At 35.0% G+C, this 25410-nt stretch overlaps 1 protein-coding gene across 1 annotated transcript; it reads left to right on the forward strand.

The window, feature by feature from the left end:
- Window positions 1-5622: 5622 nt before the first annotated feature.
- LOC140167193 (uncharacterized) lies at window positions 5623-6391 on the forward strand. The gene has a single exon (XM_072190549.1). The coding sequence runs from the start codon at window positions 5745-5747 to the stop codon at window positions 6300-6302; it is 558 nt and encodes a 185-aa protein (XP_072046650.1). The 5' UTR covers window positions 5623-5744; the 3' UTR covers window positions 6303-6391.
- Window positions 6392-25410: the final 19019 nt, after the last annotated feature.

A 25410-nucleotide genomic window follows, 5' to 3' on the forward strand; every position in this document is an offset into this window, starting at 1 on the left:
AGTTATAAGCAAAAAGGTCAAAGGTCAAGGTTTGCTGGCTGATGGTAACTGTACATGTACCACTACCCACCAAGTTTCATACCCATCCAAAATTTTTCTAATTTAACCTCAGATGAACCCTAAATGATCTTCCAAAAATTTGGCTCTAAATGGTGACTGTATACGCACCAAGTTTCATGCCCATCCGACAGTTTTTACTAATTTGGCCTCGGATGACCCCTGGTGACTCCGAAATGACCTTCCAAAAATTTTGCTCTAAAATGTTGACTGTACCCACCAAGTTTCATACCCATATGACAGGTTTTACTAATTTGACCTCAGCTGACCACTGCATGACCCCCAAATGACCTTCGAAATTTAGCTCAAAATGTTGACTGTACCCACCAAGTTCCATGCCCATACAACAGTTTTTAGTACAGTGGAAACTCATTACAAGAAAGTTGTCAGGGACAGAGAAATTAGTTCTTTATAGCCAAAGTTCGTTATATCAGGGTTGTAAAAACAACAAATAACAAAAAGAACTTTGTATCTTGGTTCTGGAAAAATACTTCTTAATAACAGGGGTTTTCTTGTGTCAGATTTCGCTATAATGAGGTTTTACTGTAATTTGACTCTGAAATGACCTCCCAAAACTTTTGCTCTAAAATGTTGACTGTACCCACCAAGTTCATGCTCATATGACAGGTTTTACTAATTTGACCTCAGCTGACCTCTGGGTGACCCCCGTAATGACCTTCGAAAAATTTGACTCCAAATGTTGACTGTACCCACCAAGTTTCATACCCATTTGACCTCAGATATCTGACTCCTGGGTGACCTCGGATCACCCCAAAATAACCTTCCAAAAATTTGACTCTAAATGTTGATTGTACCCACCAAGTTTCACGCCCATACGACATATTTTAGTAATTTGACCTCATATGACCCCTGGGTGATCCCGGATGACCACGAAATGGCCTTCGAAAAATTTGGCTCAAAATGTTAACTGTACCCACCAAGTTTCATGCCCATATATGGTCGAATCCAACCAAAAGTGTACACGGCATGTTCAGAGCCATAACTTAAAAGTGTTAATCAATTGGCATTCGTTTTTGTATTGTGTTTATTCGCCTTGATCATACGCTTCGCGCCATATATAATAAGACCCCTTCTGTGAAAAAACGTAGACACAGAGACCCCAAAACATGCTATTTTTACCCAATTTTTCAAAATATTTCTTAAAGTATTTTTAAAAACATCTAAATCAGTTATGAAAAGAAGTCATTGGATTGAATCTAAATTGATTTCCTGAAAGGTGTGTATTCAAAGATTGCCTGTTCAATTTTTCACATATTTGTACATAATTATGAATTTTTGTGATAATTTTTCGAGTGGTATTTTTTTACATTACCTACGAATACAATTTTTCATAGCAGTAGATATATCTTTAAAAAATGGAAATCACTAATAAATGCGCAATTTATACAAGCTTTGATATGTCCAATACTGAAATGCATTGCATTCGGACATCTTTATTATTTTGTTTAGCTGCCAGAAATTCTAAATGGCACAAAGGTAGGTTTGGTAAAAAATATGCATTACCTCCGAATACATGTTAAAAGCTGTGTCATTTTCACAAACTGAGAGAATAGTAAACAATAGTTAAGCAATAGGTTCAGGGTAATACACTCTTTATTTCTACCAAGTTTCAATAGCCTGCGTTAAATATTTCTGAGATGTCAACAATAAAAGGTAGTATTCGTAGGTAAATTTCGGTAACCGAATGTTACCTACGAATACAATTTGACATCAAGACAGTATTGTGAAACACCGCCATTCACGCCAATGCCCATATTGGTACATAACGAAGGCCTGTATGTTTGCTATCAAATCATATGTCAATGAAAGTTGCGAATTCACATACATGCCCACCATACAAAACTGAATACGGCTTAATTGTTGAAAAATATGTACTGAAATAGACGACGGTCTGCTCATTTGAAAGAAAAATCAGATTCAAGAAGATTAGAAGGGGATAAATACTTGGATTTGTCAACTGTCATGTGTGCTTCATTTTAAATGTTTACCGACCGCCTGGTTTCTGAGTAATTTGTGTCCAAATTGATTTATTCGAAGGTAACTTTTGACGTTTTCGCTAAGGTTACCTACGAATACCATGGAAAAAACGACTGTTCTCATTGTCTCATGATCTAGACAACACAGTGATGGACCCTGGTATAAAGCTAATTGTAGTTGCCCTCAAACGAAAGGCCACAAGACGTAACTGACTCCAAGATGGACTTCACAAGTCTGCAATAACGGTTTTAAGCAATTTGTGTGCAATTAAGCAAATTAAAGTCACTTTAGTGCCTTTGTTTCTTACTTCAATCCTCTTTCAACCGCTGTGAACCGACATTATTAATACATAATAGGGTCTAAAGTATCAATAAACGCACATAAAGAAAATAATACATTCAAAGTGCTTTATAAAATGAAGTTTTGATTATGTATATCAACCAAAAGTCTAATTCTTACCTACAAATACCGAAATGTTACTTACGAATACAACATAATACATGACATGTGTAATGAAGTGTCCCTACCAATGGAAATTAATTGTCAAAAACTTTAAGCGGTACCCCAGGACACTATTATTACCCATATACGGATTCATTCAACAATTATTTATTATGTAAAATGGCTGATTAACTACTTGTATATCAAAATGAAGTGGTCAAAATCTTGCTAAAAGCATCAATTTTTTGGATCTAAGGTAATAGCATTTATTCATTTGGACGTACCATCTGAAAGACATCTAAAAACTACCATTTTATTAATTCATTACCATAATAGCAAAATTTTAACCTCTAAACTCAATATAGATATTGTTAAATCGCTCATGTTACCTACTTAATACCGGTTTCTTCACCTTTTCATTGTATAAAGCGTTAGGTGTATGCGTATAATTCCTAATATTCTTGAAAACATATATCCTACTCGTTCTTATACAATGTGTAATTTGATTCATACTCATTTGATAAATAAAATACAGAAATTACCTAAACTTCATTTTCAAAAATAAACTAGCATAAATTGACTAAGATCATAATGATCGCGTTATAAAAATAAAAACAAATATTTTCTGGTTGAGCTAGCATTTTCCTGACACCCTGTGGTCTACATTACACGAAAAAAGCGTTAATGGGAATATTTCATTTGTTTTAGCTTGATTAGTATTGCGATAGTGAAAGCATCCTGGTATTCGTAGGTAACATTGGGTTTTGACATCACATTTACTATCACACGTCCTGGATTTATTTTTCAAGATTAGTAATGGCACCTTTGGTTCCTATAAGGCCAATATGTCATCAATCAATGGGCAAAAGGAAAAAATTGTGGAGACATTTTTATTTCGGACTTTTATTTTTGGCCCGTGGACACTTTTTGTTGGATTCGACCATATATACAACAGTTTTTACTAATTTGAGTTCAGATGACCCCTGGATGACATCGGGTGACCTTGCTCCACTAACCAAAACAAACTTGTTCTGTCTAGGGTCAAGATGCACTCACCCACCCTATTTTAATACTCATAAATTGCACAGATTTTTAATCTCACTGCACAAACTTGCCAGGAGGCCCGTTAAAATAGCCCCTGCCTTGTACTTTGGTCAACTGATTTTCTCCATGGTAGGTATCAAGTTGCTTCATCTGCTTAGTCTATGCAGTTAATTACCTCGAAAACAATTCACTTTATACTCATTAATAAAATATCTTTCTCATTTCAGAGCCATGAAGCCTAGACACAAATTTCAGCGTTTATGGAGCAGAACATGTCAAGTACAACTAGAGTCAAATTATGCAAAACATTTTCAGCCATACAGATGTATGTACTGCAGACGGTTTTACAGTGATTTCACATATTATGTGAAACATGTGGTAAGGCATAGAGCAAAATTACACCGGTACTGGTACAGTTGTAAACAGATTCTGATGACAGGAATGAAATCTGATACAATTATTTTTAATATGAAAGATAATATTGTGTATAAAGTAAACAAGTTTAAGTGTGGATATTGCGCCAATAGTTTCTCAGATGCATATCGGAAGATTGTACATGAAAGGATTCATACTAAAACAAAACCACACCAATGTAAGTATTGTGAAAAAACTTTCTCACGGGCAGATAGCAAGACTGTACATGAACGGGTTCATACCAAAGAGAAACCTTTCCAATGTAAATATTGCGAAATGGCTTTCTTAGAATCAAGTAACAAGACTACACATGAAAGGATTCACACCAAAGAGAAGCGATACCAATGTAAATACTGTGAAAAGAGTTTTACAAAGGCAGGTAACAAGACTGCACATGAAAGGATTCACACCAACGAGAAACAGTATCAATGTAAATATTGCAACAAGAGTTTCTCACGGGCAGGTAGCAAGACTGTACATGAAAGGATTCATACCAAAGTGAAACCATACCAATGTAAATATTGTGAAAAAACTTTCTCAGATACAACTAGGAAGATAGTACATGAAAGGATTCATACGAAAGAGAAACCATACACATGCAACCATTGTGAAAAGAGTTTCTCACGGGCAGGTCACAAGACTGTACATGAAAGGATTCATAGCAAAGTGAAACCATACCAATGTAAATATTGTGGAAAGAGTTTCTCACATGCAGGTAACAAGAATAAACATGAAATGATTCATACCAAAGAGAAACCACACCAATGTAAATATTGTGAAAAAACTTTCTCAGATACAACTAGGAAGATAGTACATGAAAGGATTCATACGAAAGAGAAACCATACACATGCAACCATTGTGAAAAGAGTTTCTCACGGGCAGGTCACAAGACTGTACATGAAAGGATTCATAGCAAAGTGAAACCATACCAATGTAAATATTGTGGAAAGAGTTTCTCACATGCAGGTAACAAGAATAAACATGAAATGATTCATACCAAACAGAAACCATACCAATGTAAATATTGTGAAAAAACTTTCTCAGATACAACTAGCAAGACAGTACATGAAAGGATTCATACGAAAGAGAAACCATACACATGCAACCATTGTGAAAAGAGTTTCTCACAGGCAAGTAGCAAGACAGTACATGAAAGGATTCATACAAAAGAGAACCCATACCAATGTAAATATTGTGAAAAGAATTTCGCACAGGCAGGAGACAAGACTAGGCATGAAAGGATTCATACCAAAGAGAAACCATACACATGCAACCATTGTGAAAAGTGTTTCTCACGGATAGAGAGCAAAACTAGACATGAAAGGATTCACACAAAAGAGAAACCATATCAATGTAAATATTGTAAAATGACTTTCTCACAGGTATACAGCAAGACAATGCATGAAAGGATTCACACCAAAGCAGTGTTCGATTTAGAGGGGTTTTACATGCACAAATGCATGTAACTTTGGCTCTGTGCATGTAGAATTTTGCCTGTGCATGCAAAATTTTGTGTTATTCAGCCCATTTTGAGGAAAAAATCAGTGTTGTGCATGTAAATTTTATTTTCTAAATCAAACCCTGCACCAAAGTGAAACCATACCAATGTAAATATTGTGACAAGACTTTTTCACGGGCAGGCGGTAGGACTAGTCATGAAAGGATTCATACCAAAGAGAAACCATACACATGCAAATATTGTAGCAAGAGTTTCTCACTGGCAGGTAGCAAAACTAAACATGAAAGGATTCACACAAAAGAGAAACCATATCAATGTAAATATTGTAAAATGACTTTCTCACGGGTATACAGCAAGACAATGCATGAAAGGGTTCACACCAAAGTGAAACCATACCAATGTAAATATTGTGGAAAGAGTTTCTCACATGCAGGTAACAAGAATAAACATGAAATGGTTCATACCAAAGAGAAACCATACCAATGTAAATATTGTGAAAAAAGTTTCTCAGATATAACTAGTAAGACAGTACATAAAAGGATTCATACGAAAGGGAAACCATACACATGCAACCATTGTGAAAAGATTTTCTCACTGGCAGGTAATAAGACTAAGCATGAGAGGATTAATACCAACAAGAAACCATATCAATGTGAATATTGTGAAAAAACTTTCTCATCGGCAAAAAACAAGAGAATACATGAAAGGATTCATACCAAAGAGAAACCATACCAATGTAAATATTGTGAAAAGACTTTCTCAGACCCAAGTAGCAATATTAAACATGAAATGATTCATACGAAGAAGAAACCATACCAGTGTAGATACTGTGGAAAGACTTTCTCTCAGTCAGGCAACAAGACGAGACATGAAAGGAATCACACCTAAGAGAAACCATACATACATACATACATAAAGGTGATTTAAGGCGCTTATGCAAAAAATTGATCTAAACGCGCAAAACTGCAATATGAACAACAATAACCAGCCAGTGAAAAACAAGAAAAGTCAACGCAAAGACAAAATGAAAAATACATAAAGTTGTACAAGTGAGTTTTCAGCAGCTTTTTGAATTGTGTGAGAGATGAAGCTTCCTGTATGTTCCGCGGCAGGCTGTTCCAGATGGACGGTCTAGCAGCTGTAAATGACTTATCACCACAAGTTAACTTGCACTTGGGAATGTTTAGGAGAGTTCTGTCCAGAGCAGATCTTGTAACAGGGCCACTGGAAGGCGTTGGCTTAAGACTATTTAAATTAATTCGATGAGGTATTGCGAAGCAGAGTCAGTCAGGCACTTATAAATTGGATGCGGTTGCTAATCGGAAGCCAATGAAGATTGTTCATGAGAGGTTTTGGATCATTACGTATAGGAATGGAGAAAATTAGCTTGCATGCTTTGTGTTGAAGGGATTGAAGGCGGCGTAGATCTTGAGACTTGAGTCCATAGAGAAGGCTGTTACCATAGTCCAAACGCGAAAGTATAAGGGCCCGAACAACATGATGTTTAGTGTCCGTATCCAAATGATGCTGTATTCTTCTGATGTTGCGAACCATACCAATGTAACCATTGTGAAAATAGTTTCTCAGAGGCAGGTAAAGACTAGGCATGAACGGATTTGCCAGATAACAAGACTCTACATGAAAGGATTCACACCAAAGAGAAACCATACCAATGTAAAGATTGTGAAATGACTTTCTCAGACCCAAGTAGCCAAATTTTGTTTCTGTTAAAGGCCCTCGTTTTGATAATAGTTCTCAACCCACCACAAAACAAACCAGGCAATTAAGACCTAATAATATTAAAGCCCTTAAAAACTCCTTATCACTCGTGAATTGGGATTTTGTACTCCACGATGATAATTCCGAAAACTCTTACACGAAATTCATTAATAAAACCACTAGCTTATTAGATATCCACTGCCCAATAAAAACAACTAAAATGTCTAAACGCAAATCACCACGTAAGCCCTGGATCACCATAGGCATTGTTAAATCAATTAGAACCAAAGATAAATTATATAAAAAGTACATCACTAAACCTACAGATGAAAATAAACTAAAATATACTAAATATAGAAATATACTAAATAACTTACTTCGTACAGCCAAAAAATCCCACATTACCGCCCAAATTGAATCAAATAAATTTAACATGAAGGAAACTTGGAAAACATTAAATAATCTTTTTAGGTAGAAACAGGTGCCCAAATTACCAGATTTCTTTAAAGATAAAGATGGCAACAAAATTACCGATTCAACTGAAATAGCCGATAACTTCAATACCTTTTTTACCAACATAGGCACCAAATTAGCTCATAAAATAACTACTCCCGACGATGACTACATTTCTCCACTAAATTCAATAAATCAACATAACAGTATTTTCTTAAACCCAACATCTCCCGAGGAAATAATTAATATTACTAAAAAACTTAAGGACAGCAACAGCAGTGGCTTTGATAATATAAGTACTAAACTACTCAAAATAATAATCAATGAAATAGCCCCCGTTATCACACATATATTTAATGGATCCCTAATAACGGGCATTGTCCCATCCCTACTTAAAATCGCCAAAGTAATTCCAATTTTTAAATCGGGTGATAATCAGATTTGTAGTAACTATAGGCCAATTTCAATATTACCTGCTGTCTCGAAAATACTTGAAAAAATAATTTACACCCGGCTTTTTGAATTCATTGATAAAAATAAAATTTTGAGCTCCCACCAATATGGTTTCAGACCAAACAGGTCCACATATATGGCAATCAATGATCTTTATTGCAAAATTACCAGTGTACTAGATGAAAAACTCCATAGTCTTGGAATATTCCTAGACCTAAGCAAGGCCTTTGATACCCTCAACCATGATATCCTTCTCCACAAACTAAATAGTTACGGTATCAGAGGTCTTGCCAATCTCTGGATAAAAAACTATCTTTCAGAAAGAAAACAACTTTTATTCCTTTTATATATAAACGACCTCCCACTATCATCACCTTCATCCCATTTTATTATTTTTGCTGACGACACTAATATTCTTTTTTCCCACAAAGACCCTGAACAATTAGAAAAAATAATTAATATAGAGCTTAAGAAAATCTCGAACTGGTTTAAACTAAATAAACTTTCATTAAATATAGATAAAACTAACTTCATGATCTTTAAAAATAAATATAGCAATAAACCTGACCAAAATTTTAACATTGAAATTGACAATAAACACATTGAAAAAGTTGAAGTAACTAAATTTCTAGGAATCTTAATTGACAACAACCTTTCATGGAAGACCCATACCTCCCATATTTCTAAAATAGTCTCAAAGTATAATGGTATAATTAGAAACGTCAGACCCTTCTTAAACCAGGATTCCCTCCAAACATTATATAACACTTTGGTCCTACCATACTTGTCCTATTGTACACTGGTATGGGGTGACAAAAATAATAGTAATCTAGAATCCCTCTTCATCATGCAAAAAAAAATCATCAGAACTTGTACTTATTCACTTTGGCTGGATCATACAACTCCTCTTTTCATTTCCTTAAAAAAATTAAAAATCCGTGATATCTACACATTTCAGCTTGCAACTCATATGTATCGTTACCACCATGACCTCCTCCCACACGACTTACCAAATAATCAGTTTATAACCAATTCTGATGTCCATAATTACGCGACCAGACAGGCCCTTGACCTTTACATCGCGACAACAAATACCCAACTTGCAAAAAATACAATCAAAACCCAGGGACCTACTATTTGGAATTCACTGAAAGACGAAATAAAAACTCGCATTCCTCTCTTCCTTTAAAAAAGAATGACAAATCACATTTTAGATCAATATCACTCTGAAAAAATCAATAACGAGTACGCATCAATCATGTAAATTCCATTATCCCCCTGCACCCTCGTTTTTCTGGATGTTCTAGTTTTATTCAAATCAATATTTGTTTCATATTATTCATGAGGTACACGCATGTACCTAATATGACATCCTCTTCATGTTATTATTGTTTCATTGATACACTAGTTCACTTATTCTAGTTAAATTATTTATTCATCCATAGTTTTTTTTTTTCTAGTGTTATTATATTCGTTGCAACTTTGGGTGCCATCAGCCACACGCCTAGCGTTCTTGATGGCATCCACATCTCATGTATTTAATATGTTTTTGCTAAACTAAAGATATTTACAATTTCTTGTGTTTGCTAAACTGTATTTATTTATCCGTATATGTATTATCTTGTTTTATAATATAACTTGTTATATGAGAAGGAAAAAAATAAAATTGAATTGAAATTGAATAGATTAAACATGAAATGATTCATACGAAGAAGAATCCATATCAATGTAAATATTGTGGAAAGACTTTTTCTCACAGGCAGGCAACAAAACAGTACATGAAAGGATTCACACCAAAGAGAAACCATACCAATGTAACATTTGTGAAAAACGTTTTTCAGAGGCAGGTAAAAAGACCAGGTATGCCAAATTGAAACCTTACCAATTGATGTAAATATTGTAAAAAGTGTTTCTCACATGGAGACAAGACTGTGCATGAGAGGATTTATACCAAAGAGAAACCTTACAAATGTAAGAATTTAGCAGGACTATAAAACACAATATGATTTATACCAAAGTGAAACCATACCAATGTAAATTGTGAAAAGAACTGTCTCACAAGCAGATATAGCAAAACCAAGCATGAAAGGATTCACACCAAAGTGATCCAATGCAGTTATTTTGAACAGCCACACGTAACAAGACAGCACATCACAGAGAAACCCATATCAGTGTAAATATTGTTAAGTTACTTTCTCAGAGGCAAATAGCCTGATCTTGTTATGACAATGAACAGAGTCATTATTACGTTTTTAACTGTATTAACATCTGAAAACATGCTTGCACAAAGTTTCCCGTCTACAACATGCCCATGTTTAAGTCAATCGTGGGGAAAAGCATGCAGTGAACTTGTTCAAACATGCTTCCACAAATCTTTTTAAGTGTTTTTTAATTGTATGTGCCAAACCATCTTAAATGGTATAAAGCAACTTGTTAAAGGAAGTCTCCAGCAATCACAACATTATGCCTTATATAATTATTAAGCACGAATCAAATGGCATTATATTTAAAAATAACTCATATTGACCATATTGACTAATAAAAACAGCCGTCTCTCAACCCACGATATTTAAGTGCAATTTGAGTGCAATGACGTCATGGTTATTTTAAAGTAAATTGTACTATAAAACTTGTATATAATGTCAAGACAAGTATCTGACACGAAAGAGGAGATATCAAGGTATTACCAGGGGGCACTTCAATATGAAATGGATATAGGTGTAGGGCTGACATTTTTGCAGTGAGAGCAATGTGGTCAATAGGTGAGTGATGATTTTTGGCATTCAGTGAGAGCAAAATATGGGGTCACTGCATGGGCAAGCAGCAGACCCATTTGGACCTAAATTCGGGGGCATTGGGTAAGAATATGACCTATTTTAAATGGGGTCTTTGGGTGAGAGCCAAAAAAAGCCTCAAACATTGAATTTCTATTGAAAAGGGTCTTTGGGTGGCAGATCGAATGGAAATATAAGGGGTCTTTGGGTAACTTAGCATGTGTTTGAAAACAAAATGGTGTCTTTCAGCGATGGCTGTGATGCTGAAGGGGGGGGGGGGGGCTTAACAGTCCTACATATAAGTTATAAGTCACCTCCAAAGTGGGAGTGCCCCCATTTATACAAGATTGATTTCTAACACAAGACAAGACGGTTCTCGAACAAGTCTTGTCTGCTTTCGCGGCCACCTGCTTTCGTGATTACTTTTGGTAGAAATGAACCGGCAACAACCCATGGTGATTTGCCTGTTCAATTTGAGCTTGATTGGACCAATATTGAAATTTGACCTTTGACCCCTAAATTACCTGGCTGATGGTGACTGTACCCACCAAGTCTCATGCCCATCTGAAAGTTTTTACTAATTTGACCTCAAATGACCCCAAAATGACCTTCCAAAAACGTGGCTCTAAATGTTGACTGTACCCATCAAGTTTCATACCCATACTACAGTTTTTAGTAATTTGACCTCAGATGACCACTGAGTGACCTCAGATGACCTTGCAATGACTGTCCAATTTGGCTCTAAATGATTACTGTACCCACCAAGTTTCATGCCCATGGTGACAGTTTTAGTAATTTGACCTCAGATGACCCCTGGGTGACCCCGAAATGACCTTCCAAAAATTTGGCTCTAAATATTGACTATCAATTTACAGAGATTTTTGCATAAATTATGCAAATTAGCTTTGTTAATTTGCATATTTTTCACCAAAAACATACGGTTATGGAGCAAACTTGGATATCCTTCCTCCCACCAAGTAGCGTCCCTGTATGTCTTACAGTTTCCCAGATGCAGCTCCGGACGGACACACACACACACACACACACACCCCATCCATCCACACGGACAGACAGAAATAGTACTCTTGCCAAGTCCCATCCTGAATAAAGTTCAGGCAAGACAAAAACTAAAGAATAACACATTTTTATAAGCTTTTGATTTTTCTTCATAATAATACATTTAATCAAAATACAACATAAACATAATAAAACATTTCTGCAATTAAGCACATATGTGCCCATCCACCACAAACTGGTCGTAAAGTCTGCATTTTCCATTTTGAGATATAATCAAAAACAGTATTGGATTTCTATGTAAAATATATTAGGAATTTGACCTTGGATGAACCATAACTTTACTTCTAGATGTCCGATGAAGCTGGTTGAGGTGTAAAGCTGAAAGTGCATTCTTTCAAAAATTGCAATAAACAGAAAATTATCTAGAGCCAACTTTACTACCACGAAACTACCACTTCGTGGTGGATGGTCACATATAACGACTGCTCAGTGCCAGAAGTAGACCTGTACAAGTGCAATAGCTGCCATGTGTAGATGAAAACAATATACTTTGTGTAAATTGCCAAATGTTCACAGGGCAGCTATTGCAGGTAACCGCTGGCACTGAGCAGTTGATCAATAAACATCTAAAAACCAGGCAATCATTAGGGAACAACCCAAAAGGTATAAACAAAAGTCCTTTTGGTCTCAAATCGAATACGTTATATCAGTCAAAGTTGATTTTTTTAAAAGGATTTAAGGGATCTGGAATGAGCATTTTGAGCGTTTCTGCAGTATTTTTTGTGGGACATGAGAGCACATCAGACATATAGAATTGAATTCTGAATACGAAGAATGTCTTTCTGATATCAAATAATTTTCATTTTTTGAAATTCATGGTATAATACAAATTTTATGACAAATTATTAAAAGTTGCTACTTTTCACATTTTTGATATAACAGTACTCAAAGTAAATTTTTATAAATTTAATGATATATTTTAAAGTGTATGTAGCTGGGAAGAAAAGCCGACGATCAATTGAAAATTTTGACCTTTCATATTGAAGATACCAATTTTTTCCCAAAAGACCTATTTATTTTGGTGTTTTGGGGAAAAAATCCATATCTTCAATACGAAAGGTCAAAATTTTCAATTGATCATCAGCTTTTCATCCCACCTACATACACTTTAAGTATAAATCATCAGATTTATAAAGTTTAATTTGAGTACTGTTAAATATCAAAAATATCAATTTTTAATCATTTGCCATAAAATGTGTATTACATTGCAAATTTCAAAAAATCAAAATTATTTGATATCAGAAGGACATTCTTTGCATTCAGAATGCAATTCGATATGTCTGATGTGCTCTAATGTCCCACAATAAATTCTGTCCAAACCTTCATACCCCTTCCCTTTAATATATGATTTTAAAATTCTAGCATTTTATGAAGTACGATATTGACATTTTCCAGCGGTTGCTTCAAAATGATTTCAAATCAATATAGAGTGCAGTACTCGCAACCTGCAACTTGTAAGTTCATTTTTAAAGCGGCTGTACCGCACTTTCATTCTTTTTTAATTTGAAAATACAACAAGTCCTATTTTTTGTGCCAAAAAAGGTATGAAGAAAAATATTCTAAACATAGAATATTTGTTTCTTCCATAAATGTGATCAATATTCTAGCACTGTTACCCCCTCCACAACCTCATCCACCATAGCGACAGCCCTATATCCTATGAAACACCTATGTTAGAGGGGAGGGGGTTAGCCTTCTAACAAAATGACTTTCGTTTACAGGACTTCAAACTTTTGGGTTGTTCCTTTATTTGAAATCTGACATGCGGAGGGCACAGCCAACTCTCAACTGGCACTGCTGACTTCATACATTGGGCTATTCCAGTTGAAATCCATACACAAACTTACACCCCCATGACCTTATCTTCCACACAGAGTGTGTGAATGGAGCCATTCATTCTGTTAGCCTCATTTGAAATTCACACTCCCAGTGTGGGAGATATCAGATTAAGGTCATGTCAACCATAAATGGTGCATGGATTTCAACTGGAATAGCCCATTTAGCTGAATCTATTCTCAAACACCGAAATTTAATCAGGGAAATGATTAAATACTTCACATCCAAATTTTATGACTTTCCCTTAAACTGAAACTCATTTCACTGCATCCAATATCATTTACCTTACACAACTTGCGCATACAAAAATAGAATTCACAGATAACTTCGATCGTAAAAATCATCAAAATTCAGATGCTAGTGGTTCAGCCAAAAGCCCTTTATTTAAGACAAAATAAGGCATTTACATGAATCTGTAATTTATATACTGACAGTACTTAAATAAATTAACTACACATATTTGAATGGAGCTTCAACTTTGTCAATACTGCTGTTTTCTTTGTTTTTTGCCAAATTTTTCATTTCAAAAATATGATAATTTGAATGACTTATCCTTAGACAATGTACAATTTCCATCAAATTTTGATTTGGTTATTCTTTACTCAAAATGCTGAAATAATCTTAGTAACAACTGTCAGGAAGGTTTTTTGCCCCTTTTTAAACCGATCTAACAAGGCAAAGTGAATGAAACACCGCTACCTATTTTGGAGGAGTTCTATGGTACTTTAATGTGCAAATTATAACATTGTCAAAATTGCCCTGCTGACCTGACAAACGAAACACAAAAGTATCTGGCTGATTCCATCTAGGTGTAAGTTGGGCATGTGTAAACATTACAAAAAATCAGGTTTAAAAAAAAAATATTATAATATCGTACATGGATTTAATGTGCATTTTGAATATCATTTTGGTGATGAAAAATTGATAAAATAACATAGGCATATACATAAATTCATACTAAACATTGTCATACCAAATTACCAACAAAGATATTGTAATGAGATCACAATACAACCAAAATTTGTGAATCACTTGGAGACAAATCCTTTGCATATCATGTAGACTATGGGGCATGCATCTCTACGGCCCTTGGTTTTCCACTTTTGTAGTCCACTCTTTAGAACTACATGAAAACACAACAAATCAACAGTAAAGATATGTCTGAATTGATATTCAAAAAGTTCCCACGTTTTACTTGGAACATTTAGGAGTTATTTAGGGTTAAAAATGTGTTTTTTGTGATTTTTTTTCATTTTTGCCCAAAAATATCAAATATTAAAATAGCTGTAACTTTCAAAATAAATTGAGAAGAAATTTCATTTCTATTGGAGATGTTACATGTCACATGGATTTCCAACACTGATGAATAAAATGTCACAGCACAACTCTAAAATATAAAAAAAATGGCAAAAACATATTTTTGTGCTATTTTGGCCATTTTGAGCTAAAATGTAATTTTTGCATGGGAAAAAAATAAATATATATTTTATTGATTTAAAAAATATGTCATTATGTCAACCTAGTTATTCTGAACAAAAAAGTTAATGATGGTGAATGTCTGTGACCTATAGTTTTTGATCTATGGTCCTTTCAAATTCACATATGGACTAAAATAGCACATTTTTGTTCAATATTTCCAATATTATGCCAAAAATGGTCCTTTATGGCCATTTTAACCAACTTGTTAGTTTTTGGAAAGTGGGAACTTCACTTAAAAATATGAACATGCAATTGTACTTTAATGTTAAGCTATTTCAAGATCCACTAGTATGCCCACTACCGGGGCAGCAGCAATTTTATCTACTTTCAATGCAGTAAAATGATGACTAAAATGATTTTGCTGCATTGAAACTAGTAAAATTGACCAATATAATTGCTGCTGCCATGGAAACCGACCAGTGGATCTACAAATAGCTTAAAATGAAAGTACTATAATATATCCATAATATATGTGAAGTTCCCACTTTCCAAACACTGAAAATTTTGTTAAAATTACAAAAAAGTACCATTTTCAGCCTAATATTGGAAAAATTGACAAAAACATGCTATTTTAGTCCATATGTAAATTTGAAAGGGCCATAGATCAAAAACTATAGGTCACAGACATTCACCATCATTAACTTTTTTGTTCAGAATAACTAGGTTGACATAATGACATATTTTTTAAATCAATAAAATATATATTTATTTTTTTCCCCATGCAAAAATTACATTTTTAGCTCAAAAATGGCCAAAATAGCACAAAAATATGTTTTTTGCCATTTTTTTATATTTTAGAGTTGTGCTGTGACATTTTTATTCATCAGTGTTGGAAATCCATGTGACATGTAACATCTCCAATAGAAATGAAATTTCTACTCAATTTATTTTGAAAGTTACAGCTATTTTAATATTTGATATTTTTGGGCAAAAATGGAAAAAAATCACGAAAAACACATTTTTAACCCTGTTCGAAGTAAAACGTGGGAACTTTTTGAATATCAATTCAGACATATCTTTACTGTTGATTTGTTGTGTTTTCATGTAGTTCTAAAGAGTGGACTACAGAAGTGAAAGATAAATGCTCATGCCTCATAGTCTAATGTATCCCACCAGTGACATAGCGCACAGTGTCAACAGCCAGTGTTATAAATATAAACTTAATACTCCATTGGTGAGCGACGGGCGATTGGTATTTCACCGCACGCAAGAAAAGGAGGCCTACCGTATCTGATTGGCTAGAAATCGATCACTTGATCGCTCAGAGGTGTAGTACAAACTCAAAATGGAGACATGTATTCAATTCAATTGAAATCGATATTCTATTATTGACGCAGATAAAGAAAGTCGATAATGTACATTGAATTATTGATACAGCAGCTGGATCTTACACGGGTTCCTTTGTATAATTCATTTCTCAAATAGCTGAATATATCACAATTTTTACTTTGGATTTCAAAATCTTTACTTATAAAATGCAGTAAAATATATCCAGAGCAAACAGCAAGGCCCCGCTAATTAGTGTATTGCTTTTCGAGTTAGTGTACTGGAAACAAAACCTGCGTTTTACCTGACAACAAATCAAATTTTCTATATTGGCAACACCATAATGTGGTAGTGATCATGCACAAATCGTAGAATAGAAACTATGCGGCAGGCCCTGTGTGATATCTCATATCATGTAAATGGTATGCTTAGCTTGAAAAAAAGTGGAATTTTACGTAATTTTGGGAGTTTCGCTTCAAAAGCTGTATCTACTGTATCCAAGCTGTATCTACTGAGAATAATGCAATACATCTATTATCTATCATGTCTATTGAGAAGGAATTTTGGTGCAAACTGACTAAGGGTAGAGAAACCCAGGATCCGCATGCACATACAGCTGTCACACAATATAGACCAAATTGACATCAATGATGAGTGGCCAATGGAAATAAATACACTATAGATCACAATAGCCTCATCCCTATGGCATAGTTCAATAACCTCAATTAAACAATCATAGTGCAAAATTTGACCTGAAGTTACTGGGTATGAGTTTTTGTCCCCAAATTTTCAAAGGTCGTTCAATGAATGTACAAATGTATTGGGGTTAAAGAACTGTGTCCTTGTGGGTGAGCAATGAGCATGTTGTGGATCCTAGTGAACATTACGCATTTCCTGTAACAGCTGCTGAGTCAATTGTTAAAAAAACCTGTCATTAGGAGCCTTAGGCCTAAACATGTTAAATAGCTAGGTTAAATTTGAGGAAAAAACTAATATTATCATATTATTACACGAATGTAAGTTCATACGTGCTGGTAATAAACAATTTCCAAAAGTTTAAACTGACTTTCAGCACAAAAATTCACTCTCTGAAACTTGGCTTGATAATCAATTCTGTTCATGACAGTGAAATATACATTCCTGGATATGTTATTTAGTGTAAAGATAGACTGTCTGCTGGAATTATTTCCTCAGTCAACAATTTTTGTACTGGCAGACGTGGTTTCAAATATTACATATCCAACATCGACCAAAATCCACCCTAGGCAAAACAATCTACAGGCATTTATAAATCACTGAATAGTCAATTTCTCAGGCTAAAAAGTTTGTGATTAATAAACTGGTACATTCTAAAATCAAAATTGTTCAGTATTCAAGTAAGCATTATAATTATGCCATTATAATATGTTGCATTCAATAATATAAGCCTACGTAAACTTTACTTTTACAAATATAATTCATATAAACTTTTTTATAACCATTTACTAGTATTTTGATGTGATATATATATAATTGCGAGGAGAAAGACAAATTGTATTTATGTTAAGCCACAAGGATCGGAAAAAAGAGCAATATCATCAATGACAACACAATACATTTGCCACAGAGACGGATATTCAAGGGTACATCTGAAAAAAGGACAGTCATACAAAGGCACCCTAAGTTCAAATCAGAAAGGATCTTGTCAAGTAAATGGCCTCTGTCCCACTATGGACCAAAAAGAAATGGCCTCATCCCAATGGCATAGTTCAATAACCTCAAATAAAAAATCATAGAGCAAAATTTGACCTCCAGTTGCAGAGTATGAGTTTTTGTACTCAAATTTTCAAAGGTCATTCAATGAATGTACAAATGTATCAGGGTTAAAGAACTGTGCCCTGATAGATGAGCATGTTGTGGATCCTAGTGTCCCTCACAGTTTTTTTGGTTTTGAAGCAGACAGCAAAGCAGTGGTTACTGAGAAGAAAAGCCTTCAGAAGAGCAAAAGTCTGAACCTACACCAGAAAAAAAACTTTTTGGAATTTCCAAAATTAGGGTTGGTATTCTTTTGTATTTATGTTAAACATTCTGTTTAAAACAATAACTGTTAAGTATATACAGAATTGTGAAGATACAATCTTAGGCCCCTTCCCCCTGGCGGGTTCTTCAATTCCGAGGGGTTCTCCCAGATTCGGAGGAATAGAAGAGGAATGGATTCTGGCGTGGTTTGTATGCATGTATGGTTTAGGATAAATGAAAGATTAAAATAAATGATATCCCTGTCGTGTTTCGTTTTTATGCGTCGCAACATATGGTGGAGAAGCTGGGTAGGCCAGCAAAGGTCAAGTCAAAACAAGAATGTGCATCGCTGCATACCATCCATGATACATATTTGATCCCGGTACCCCATGTATTAGTCAGACTACAAAATATGCATGAATGAGAATGGTCGTGCCAGTGTGATGGTGAGTGAGTACTTAAATAGTTAAAATAACATCATGGCAAACTCATTTAAACCACAACCATTTCTGGGGCAACCCAACAATGACATCGAAGAGTGATTGGACGCATTTCAGATCGAGATATGGCAAATTTGCCAAATGGGATGAACATAGACTATACACGGGGTTAAGAAACATGTTGCAGGGTAGCGCGGCGCAATATCTGCGCCGCTTAAATCCTAAAGATGTTAACACATACGCGGCCTTGCAGGCAGCACTATATATCAACTCCAGCCGTCACGGATTTTCAAATTACGCCAGCAATTAGTTAACAAGACACAAGGCGAAAGAAATGTACAAGCCTATGCAGATGAAGTGGCCCAACTATGTCATCAGCTGAACATTGACGAGGAGGGCCAATTGCACTCCTTTATTAAAGGAATACGAGGCCCCGTTCAACAACAGGTCATTCGAAGTCAGCTGGCAGACTTAGAGGAGGCCATAACTGCAGCTACGACAGAGGAAACAGCACAAGCAATAGACACTAAGAAATATACTTTGGTAACACCCATGGATATGGAGAAGTTAGCAGATGCCGTTGTCAAGAAACTTTCGGGTAACTTTTTGTTTGAACAAACAAAATTCATGATACCGACATCTTGTTTTCCAATTCATTTGTATGGAGTGAATGTAAATCTAGATACTCTTTGCTGATACGATGTTGTGTAATGGCTGCGCCCATGTACCCCATGGTGATATAAATAGCTATTTATAAATAGTGAATACAGGACTGTTGAAAGTTCAACAACAAAAAGCAGAGAAATATGGCCCAATCTTAATCTACAAGCCTCAGGGAGAAGACAATCAAACCCTATCTCATGCACTTGGCAAAGAGGACTTTATGCTGGCCTTTATGACAAAAGAACAGGCTTCAATGTTTAATAAATTCTCTGAAAAAATTGTTTGTATTAATGCAACCAATTGTATTAATGCAAACAAATGCTTATCACTACAAACTATACATGGTAGCTGATGAGAATCGCCATGGATATCCAACAGTCTTCTGCATTTCATCTAAATAAACATCTGCATCACTTCAAGTTTTTTTACAATGGCTATGCTATAACGACGAGTCAAACAAATATGGCAGGCCTATTGCCTCAATGACAGTTTTTCCATGTCAATAACTGGGTATTCATTTATTTCACCCATATGTTCGTAATGTACATACTAAACAATACCAAACACCCTAATAGGATGCTATATCATAAAGTCACCAAATTAAGTTTCAAAGAAACAATATTGAAGCAATGTCAGCTGAGAAATGATGAATGGGATTTAGAAGTGAAACATAAATTACAAATGCAATGCGACCACAATGCGCAATTGTATTTTGATTTACGTCTTCGGAATTAAACTTGCATAAAGTTTTGAAGTTGCAACTTTCAAGGGCTGTAAAATTTGTTGCGAAAGTTAATTTTAGTGATGTTTTTGTATATGTTTATTTCCTTGTTGTGCAATTCTGTGCTACATGTAGTGTGCTCTTTAATTCTGAAATTATTTTATTGTATTTCACAGCTGGTCTGGTTTTTAAAATATATATAATTATGCTTGATGTATATAGATGTAGTATTTTTTAAGCCTTTTTAAATTTTTATACTGATTTCATTATTTTGTGATTATGATTTTTGTTTTTATTGTAATTAAGTGCATTGAGGAATATGCGATTCACAATGTGCTATATATAAATGCTGTATTATTATTATTATTATTATTATTATTATTATCATCATCTATACTATTAAACAAGAACTGTGCCCTGATAGATGAGCATGTTGTGGATCCTAGTGTCCCTCACGGTTTTTTGTTTCTGAGGCAGACAGCAAAGCGGAGGTTTAATACTGCTAAGTATATACAGAATCATGCTCACAACTTTGTTTGAACAAACAAAATTTGTACCAATTCCACAGATTGCAATCAAGTTGGCTCTCAATATTCCAATAGACATTATTCTTGATACCGTTAGATCCTCCTTTGATTTGCTTGATAGTAGAGACACAATTCGTCAGCACCTTTCACAGCAAGACTTGATTGATCGCAAATTTATTTTAAATATGTGACCAGCTCCAACAAAACCCGGAACAAGTCGCCAGGCATGTTTTTGAGTTATAGGCCTTTAAAGATGACATTTCCATACAAAAAATATCAAATTTTGGAATTCTTAATTTCATGGTATTTGACTGCGAGACTAAGTGGACTTTCAAATCCTTGAAAGTGTTTCCTTGAAGTGAAACCTTGAAGGTTTATTTAATCAATAATTAACAATTGAACCATGATAATCCCTATTCAATTTGTAAGGCAAGAAACTGATTAGCCTGTTACTCAGAATAGCAACTTGGAAAAAATATCAAGGTATCATTTACAAAATTATCCATATCTTGAAAAGTATTGATGTTTATAATTTTGGTATCATTTTAAAGCTTATTGTCTAGTACTTACATTTGTATTCAAATTATGAAATACCAGGAATGCGACTTGTTCCTGGTTTTGTCAGAACGGGTCACATATACAAAAATCCATGAAGAATTCAAGTTTCCAAAATGACCATGATAATGCAACATCTGTTTATTTGAAACTAAACAAAATGCTGAGAAAGATGACCCAATCTTAATCTACAAGCCTCAGGGAGTAGTCAATAAAATCCTATCCCATGCACTCGGCAACAAGGACTTTATGTTGGCTTTCGATCATGACAAAAGAACAGGCTTCGATGATTAATAAGTTCTCTGAAACAATTGTTTGTATTAATGCAAGCCATAAAACAAATGTTTATCACTATAACTAATTACTGTCATGGTAGCTGATGAGAATCGCCATGGATATCCAACAGCCTTCTGCATTTCATCTAAAGAAACATCTGCATCACTTCCAAGTTTTTTTACAATCCATCAAAGATAAATGCCCAGATGTAAAAGTAAATGTAATCATGACAGACGATGACTGTTCAGCAAATTAATGCTGCAACAGAGGTATATGTTACGTAAATAGGTATTTTTGTGTGTGGCATGTCCACCAAACATGCATGCAGTAAAAATACACAAATCAGGAACGTTTCCGACTGTTAAGCCACATTTTCCCAAACATGGTTAACACATTTTTACCCAGGATTTAATTAATTTTGATGATGAATCTTTTTTTTCTTTACATTTTTCAGCCTGTGATGGAAGACGAAGATATCGTTCAGCAATGTATACTATGTTCTGCTACTTGCCAATTGATTGTAGTAAAATAGTTCTAGGAAGTAAAGGTATTTGACAAAGGAGGTTGCTGACTGTCATATCAAGATCAAGAGGCAAGGTGGGTCCTCATCTGATTACAATAGGCCAGAGAACAGGGAAACACACTTTTAGGAGTCATCAAGTTCTGCTATCTCCTGAAGATAGCACTGGAAATTTGCCAGATTTTTACCATGAATTTCTTACCATGTGTACTATAAAACATCTTACATTTTAAGCTATTTTCATCATGAGAGTCTGTTAGCTCATTCACCAATTTTATCACATTGTGCTCATTTTAATTTATATTTTTGAATCTTGTATATATTCTAAATGACTTACTGTCTTACAATATATTTTATGCAATGTTTCATTTACTAGTTTTAATTATATTAATTATTTGTCCTCCACCAGACCACACCTTTAAATTTACCTTCTAATTTTACTGCACTTTCAGATATCAGAGAAATCTCATAATCCATATTGGGGGCAATGATCTAGCAGACACATCAACCTATGGACTGACCGATGTGGCAGTCCATAGGTCAAAGCAAAGGATGATGCATATGAATCCAGATGCACTAAATCGTCCATTTGCACTAAGGATTTCATCCCAGTCAGGTGGCAAGGCATCATCAACTTACAGTCTGCTGCTTCATCACATACAGTGGCATCAACTGAGCAAATGCCCAAACCAAAATAAATTCCTAGCGATGCCTCGGTTGTGGCAGCCCCTCATCAACAATGAACATCAGTGATGAAAACACCCAGACAACTAGATTTGATGTCTCCGAAGCAGAAAGCAAGTACCACAAGTAGACCAAATCATCAGTATCAATTACCACAAGTGCTTCTATACCAAGGTCACCGATGAAGATAGTAGATAACACACACGGTTCATCAGCGAAACAAAATGCTGAGAAATGACGAATATTGTATAGAAGTGAAATGTAAATTACAAACAGTTGATGACCTTGTTGCTGCAGGTGCAGTTTACCACGTCTCTTGTTATGATGCATTTCGTTTGGGCGTATACGTGGTTCAAAATAACTGCACTAAAACTCCATCAACTGGCAGACCAGAGAACAGCCCAAAAAGTAAAGCATTCTTGGTGAGTGGCTAGAAAATGTATTCACAATAGCTGAGCTGCAAGCGCAAATGAAAAATTTATCTACGCTCAGTATCAATGCATCAAAGCCATGCAAGATTTGGAAGGAGGATAAACTATATGTGGTGTTATAAAGGAGAATTATGACTTGAACGTTAAAATATTGCAAGGAACATTGATTTATCAAAACAGGAGTGTGCTCGGTAATCCAAGGCTAACAATGATTTGACAAAGGAGGTTGATGACTGTCATATCAAGATCAAGAGGCAAGGTGGGCCCTCATCTGATTACAATGTAGGCCTACACAAGTTACATAGATATAGAGCAGCAACATGAATTCCAGACAGGGAACAGGGAAACACACTTGCAGGAGTCATGAAGTTTTGCTATCTCTTGAAGATAGCACTGGAAATTTGCGACAAAAAACATTTTACATCTTGTTTGATTGCCAGATTTTTACCATGAATTTCTTACTACATGTACTACAAAACCTCTTAAACTTTAAGCTGTCTTTATTATGAGAGTCTGTAAGCTCTTTCTCCAATTTCATCACATTGTGTTCATTTTAATTTATATTTTTGAATGTCGTATTATTCTAAATTACTTATTGTCTTGTAACTGGATTTGCAAGCACTTTAAATTTAATGCAAAGAAAGGGGAACAATGAACATCATTCTCAAAAATAACACCGATGGCAGAGGGATACTGAAATGAGGTTGCTGAAGGTTCAGGAAGAGTTCCTGAAGATTGAGAAAGCTAGGATGGAATTCTGAGTGAGTATCATGGATCTGATGAACTGAAATATTCACTTTCACTATGCCAATGTGCTTGGGCATGTCTTGAGAGCATTCTCATCTAAAAGGATTTAATTTCTGCATTACAAAAGCAGTTGATAAAGTCTAACACATAAGTCGATCATGGTAAGTCCACAATCATGCAAACATTTTTAATTCCTTCATGCATGTACATGCTTTGAAATTTAAAAACAAAATTATTAAACCAGCACTTTTTAATGCACAAGTTAAAGTTGTTCACATAATTTTAGTTCTCACTGATTCAAACTGCAAAATATTATTGGAGGTTGTCAGTGTAAGATATAATGTTGTGTGCAGTGCTGTTACTGCTGTATTAATAACATTTTCACTGGCTGCTAATGATATAGATTAAGATTTTCGCTGGCTGCTAATTCTTATTTTTCTTATACTTCTTATTCTCAAACAATAATTTGCGGGGCACACAATTTCCACCTTCTTGCCAAAGACCTTCAAGGACTGCCCAGCATGTCTCATGGCTGATATTTTTTGATGCAAAGGGACAAAAATCTCAAAGTTAAAAAAAAAAGAACCTTAACCTGATATGTACTATTTTATCATTTTTTCAATTATTTTTCTTTTCAATTGATGTAACTGAAATATTCACTTTCACTATGCCAATGTGCTTGGGCATGTCATGAGAGCATTCTCATCTAAAAGGATTTAATTTCTGCATTACGAAAGCAGTTGATAAAGTCTAACACAGAAGTCGATCATTAGAACAAAGGATGATGCATATGAATCCAGGCGCACTCCAACATCCATTGCACTAGGATTTCACCCCAGTCAGGTAGCAAGGCATCATTCTTACAGTCTCCTGCTTCAGCAAACAGTGGCATCAACGGTGAGCCGGTGACCAAACGAAAATAAGTTCCTAGCGATGCCTCGATTGTGTATCCTCTGCGAATCGTGTGGGCTATCTGACTGTGTTTTAAATGCCCAAAGCCATAGTGATTTGCCTTGGGAGTGCTACAAATGCCCTAATCCATAGTGATTTGCCTTGAAAGTGCTGACATTGGCGACATTATGCATGCTATGTGAAAGCGATATAAAGTCGAAGAGCAAAGGAGCAGAGTTGATTAATTTATTAGGACATCTTAAAATGGACAAAGCCTACAACTAGCTCTTCTGCATCAAAGTGGACTGAAAATCTAAATTGCGGCAGACTTTGCAGAACAACAGAGAGGTTTTGTGTGTATAGTGCAAGTGGAAAGATGGGTATGAGAAGTATAACTGAGAAATTTGAACTCTGACTCATTAGTAAACCTTTAGGAAATTCTCATGCATTACAATTCACTTGGAGTATTATTTATGTATTTTGGTC

The sequence above is a fragment of the Amphiura filiformis genome, chromosome 13 (genome assembly GCF_039555335.1).
Source record: "Amphiura filiformis chromosome 13, Afil_fr2py, whole genome shotgun sequence".
In the NCBI taxonomy this organism is placed as follows: Eukaryota; Metazoa; Echinodermata; class Ophiuroidea; order Amphilepidida; family Amphiuridae; genus Amphiura; species Amphiura filiformis.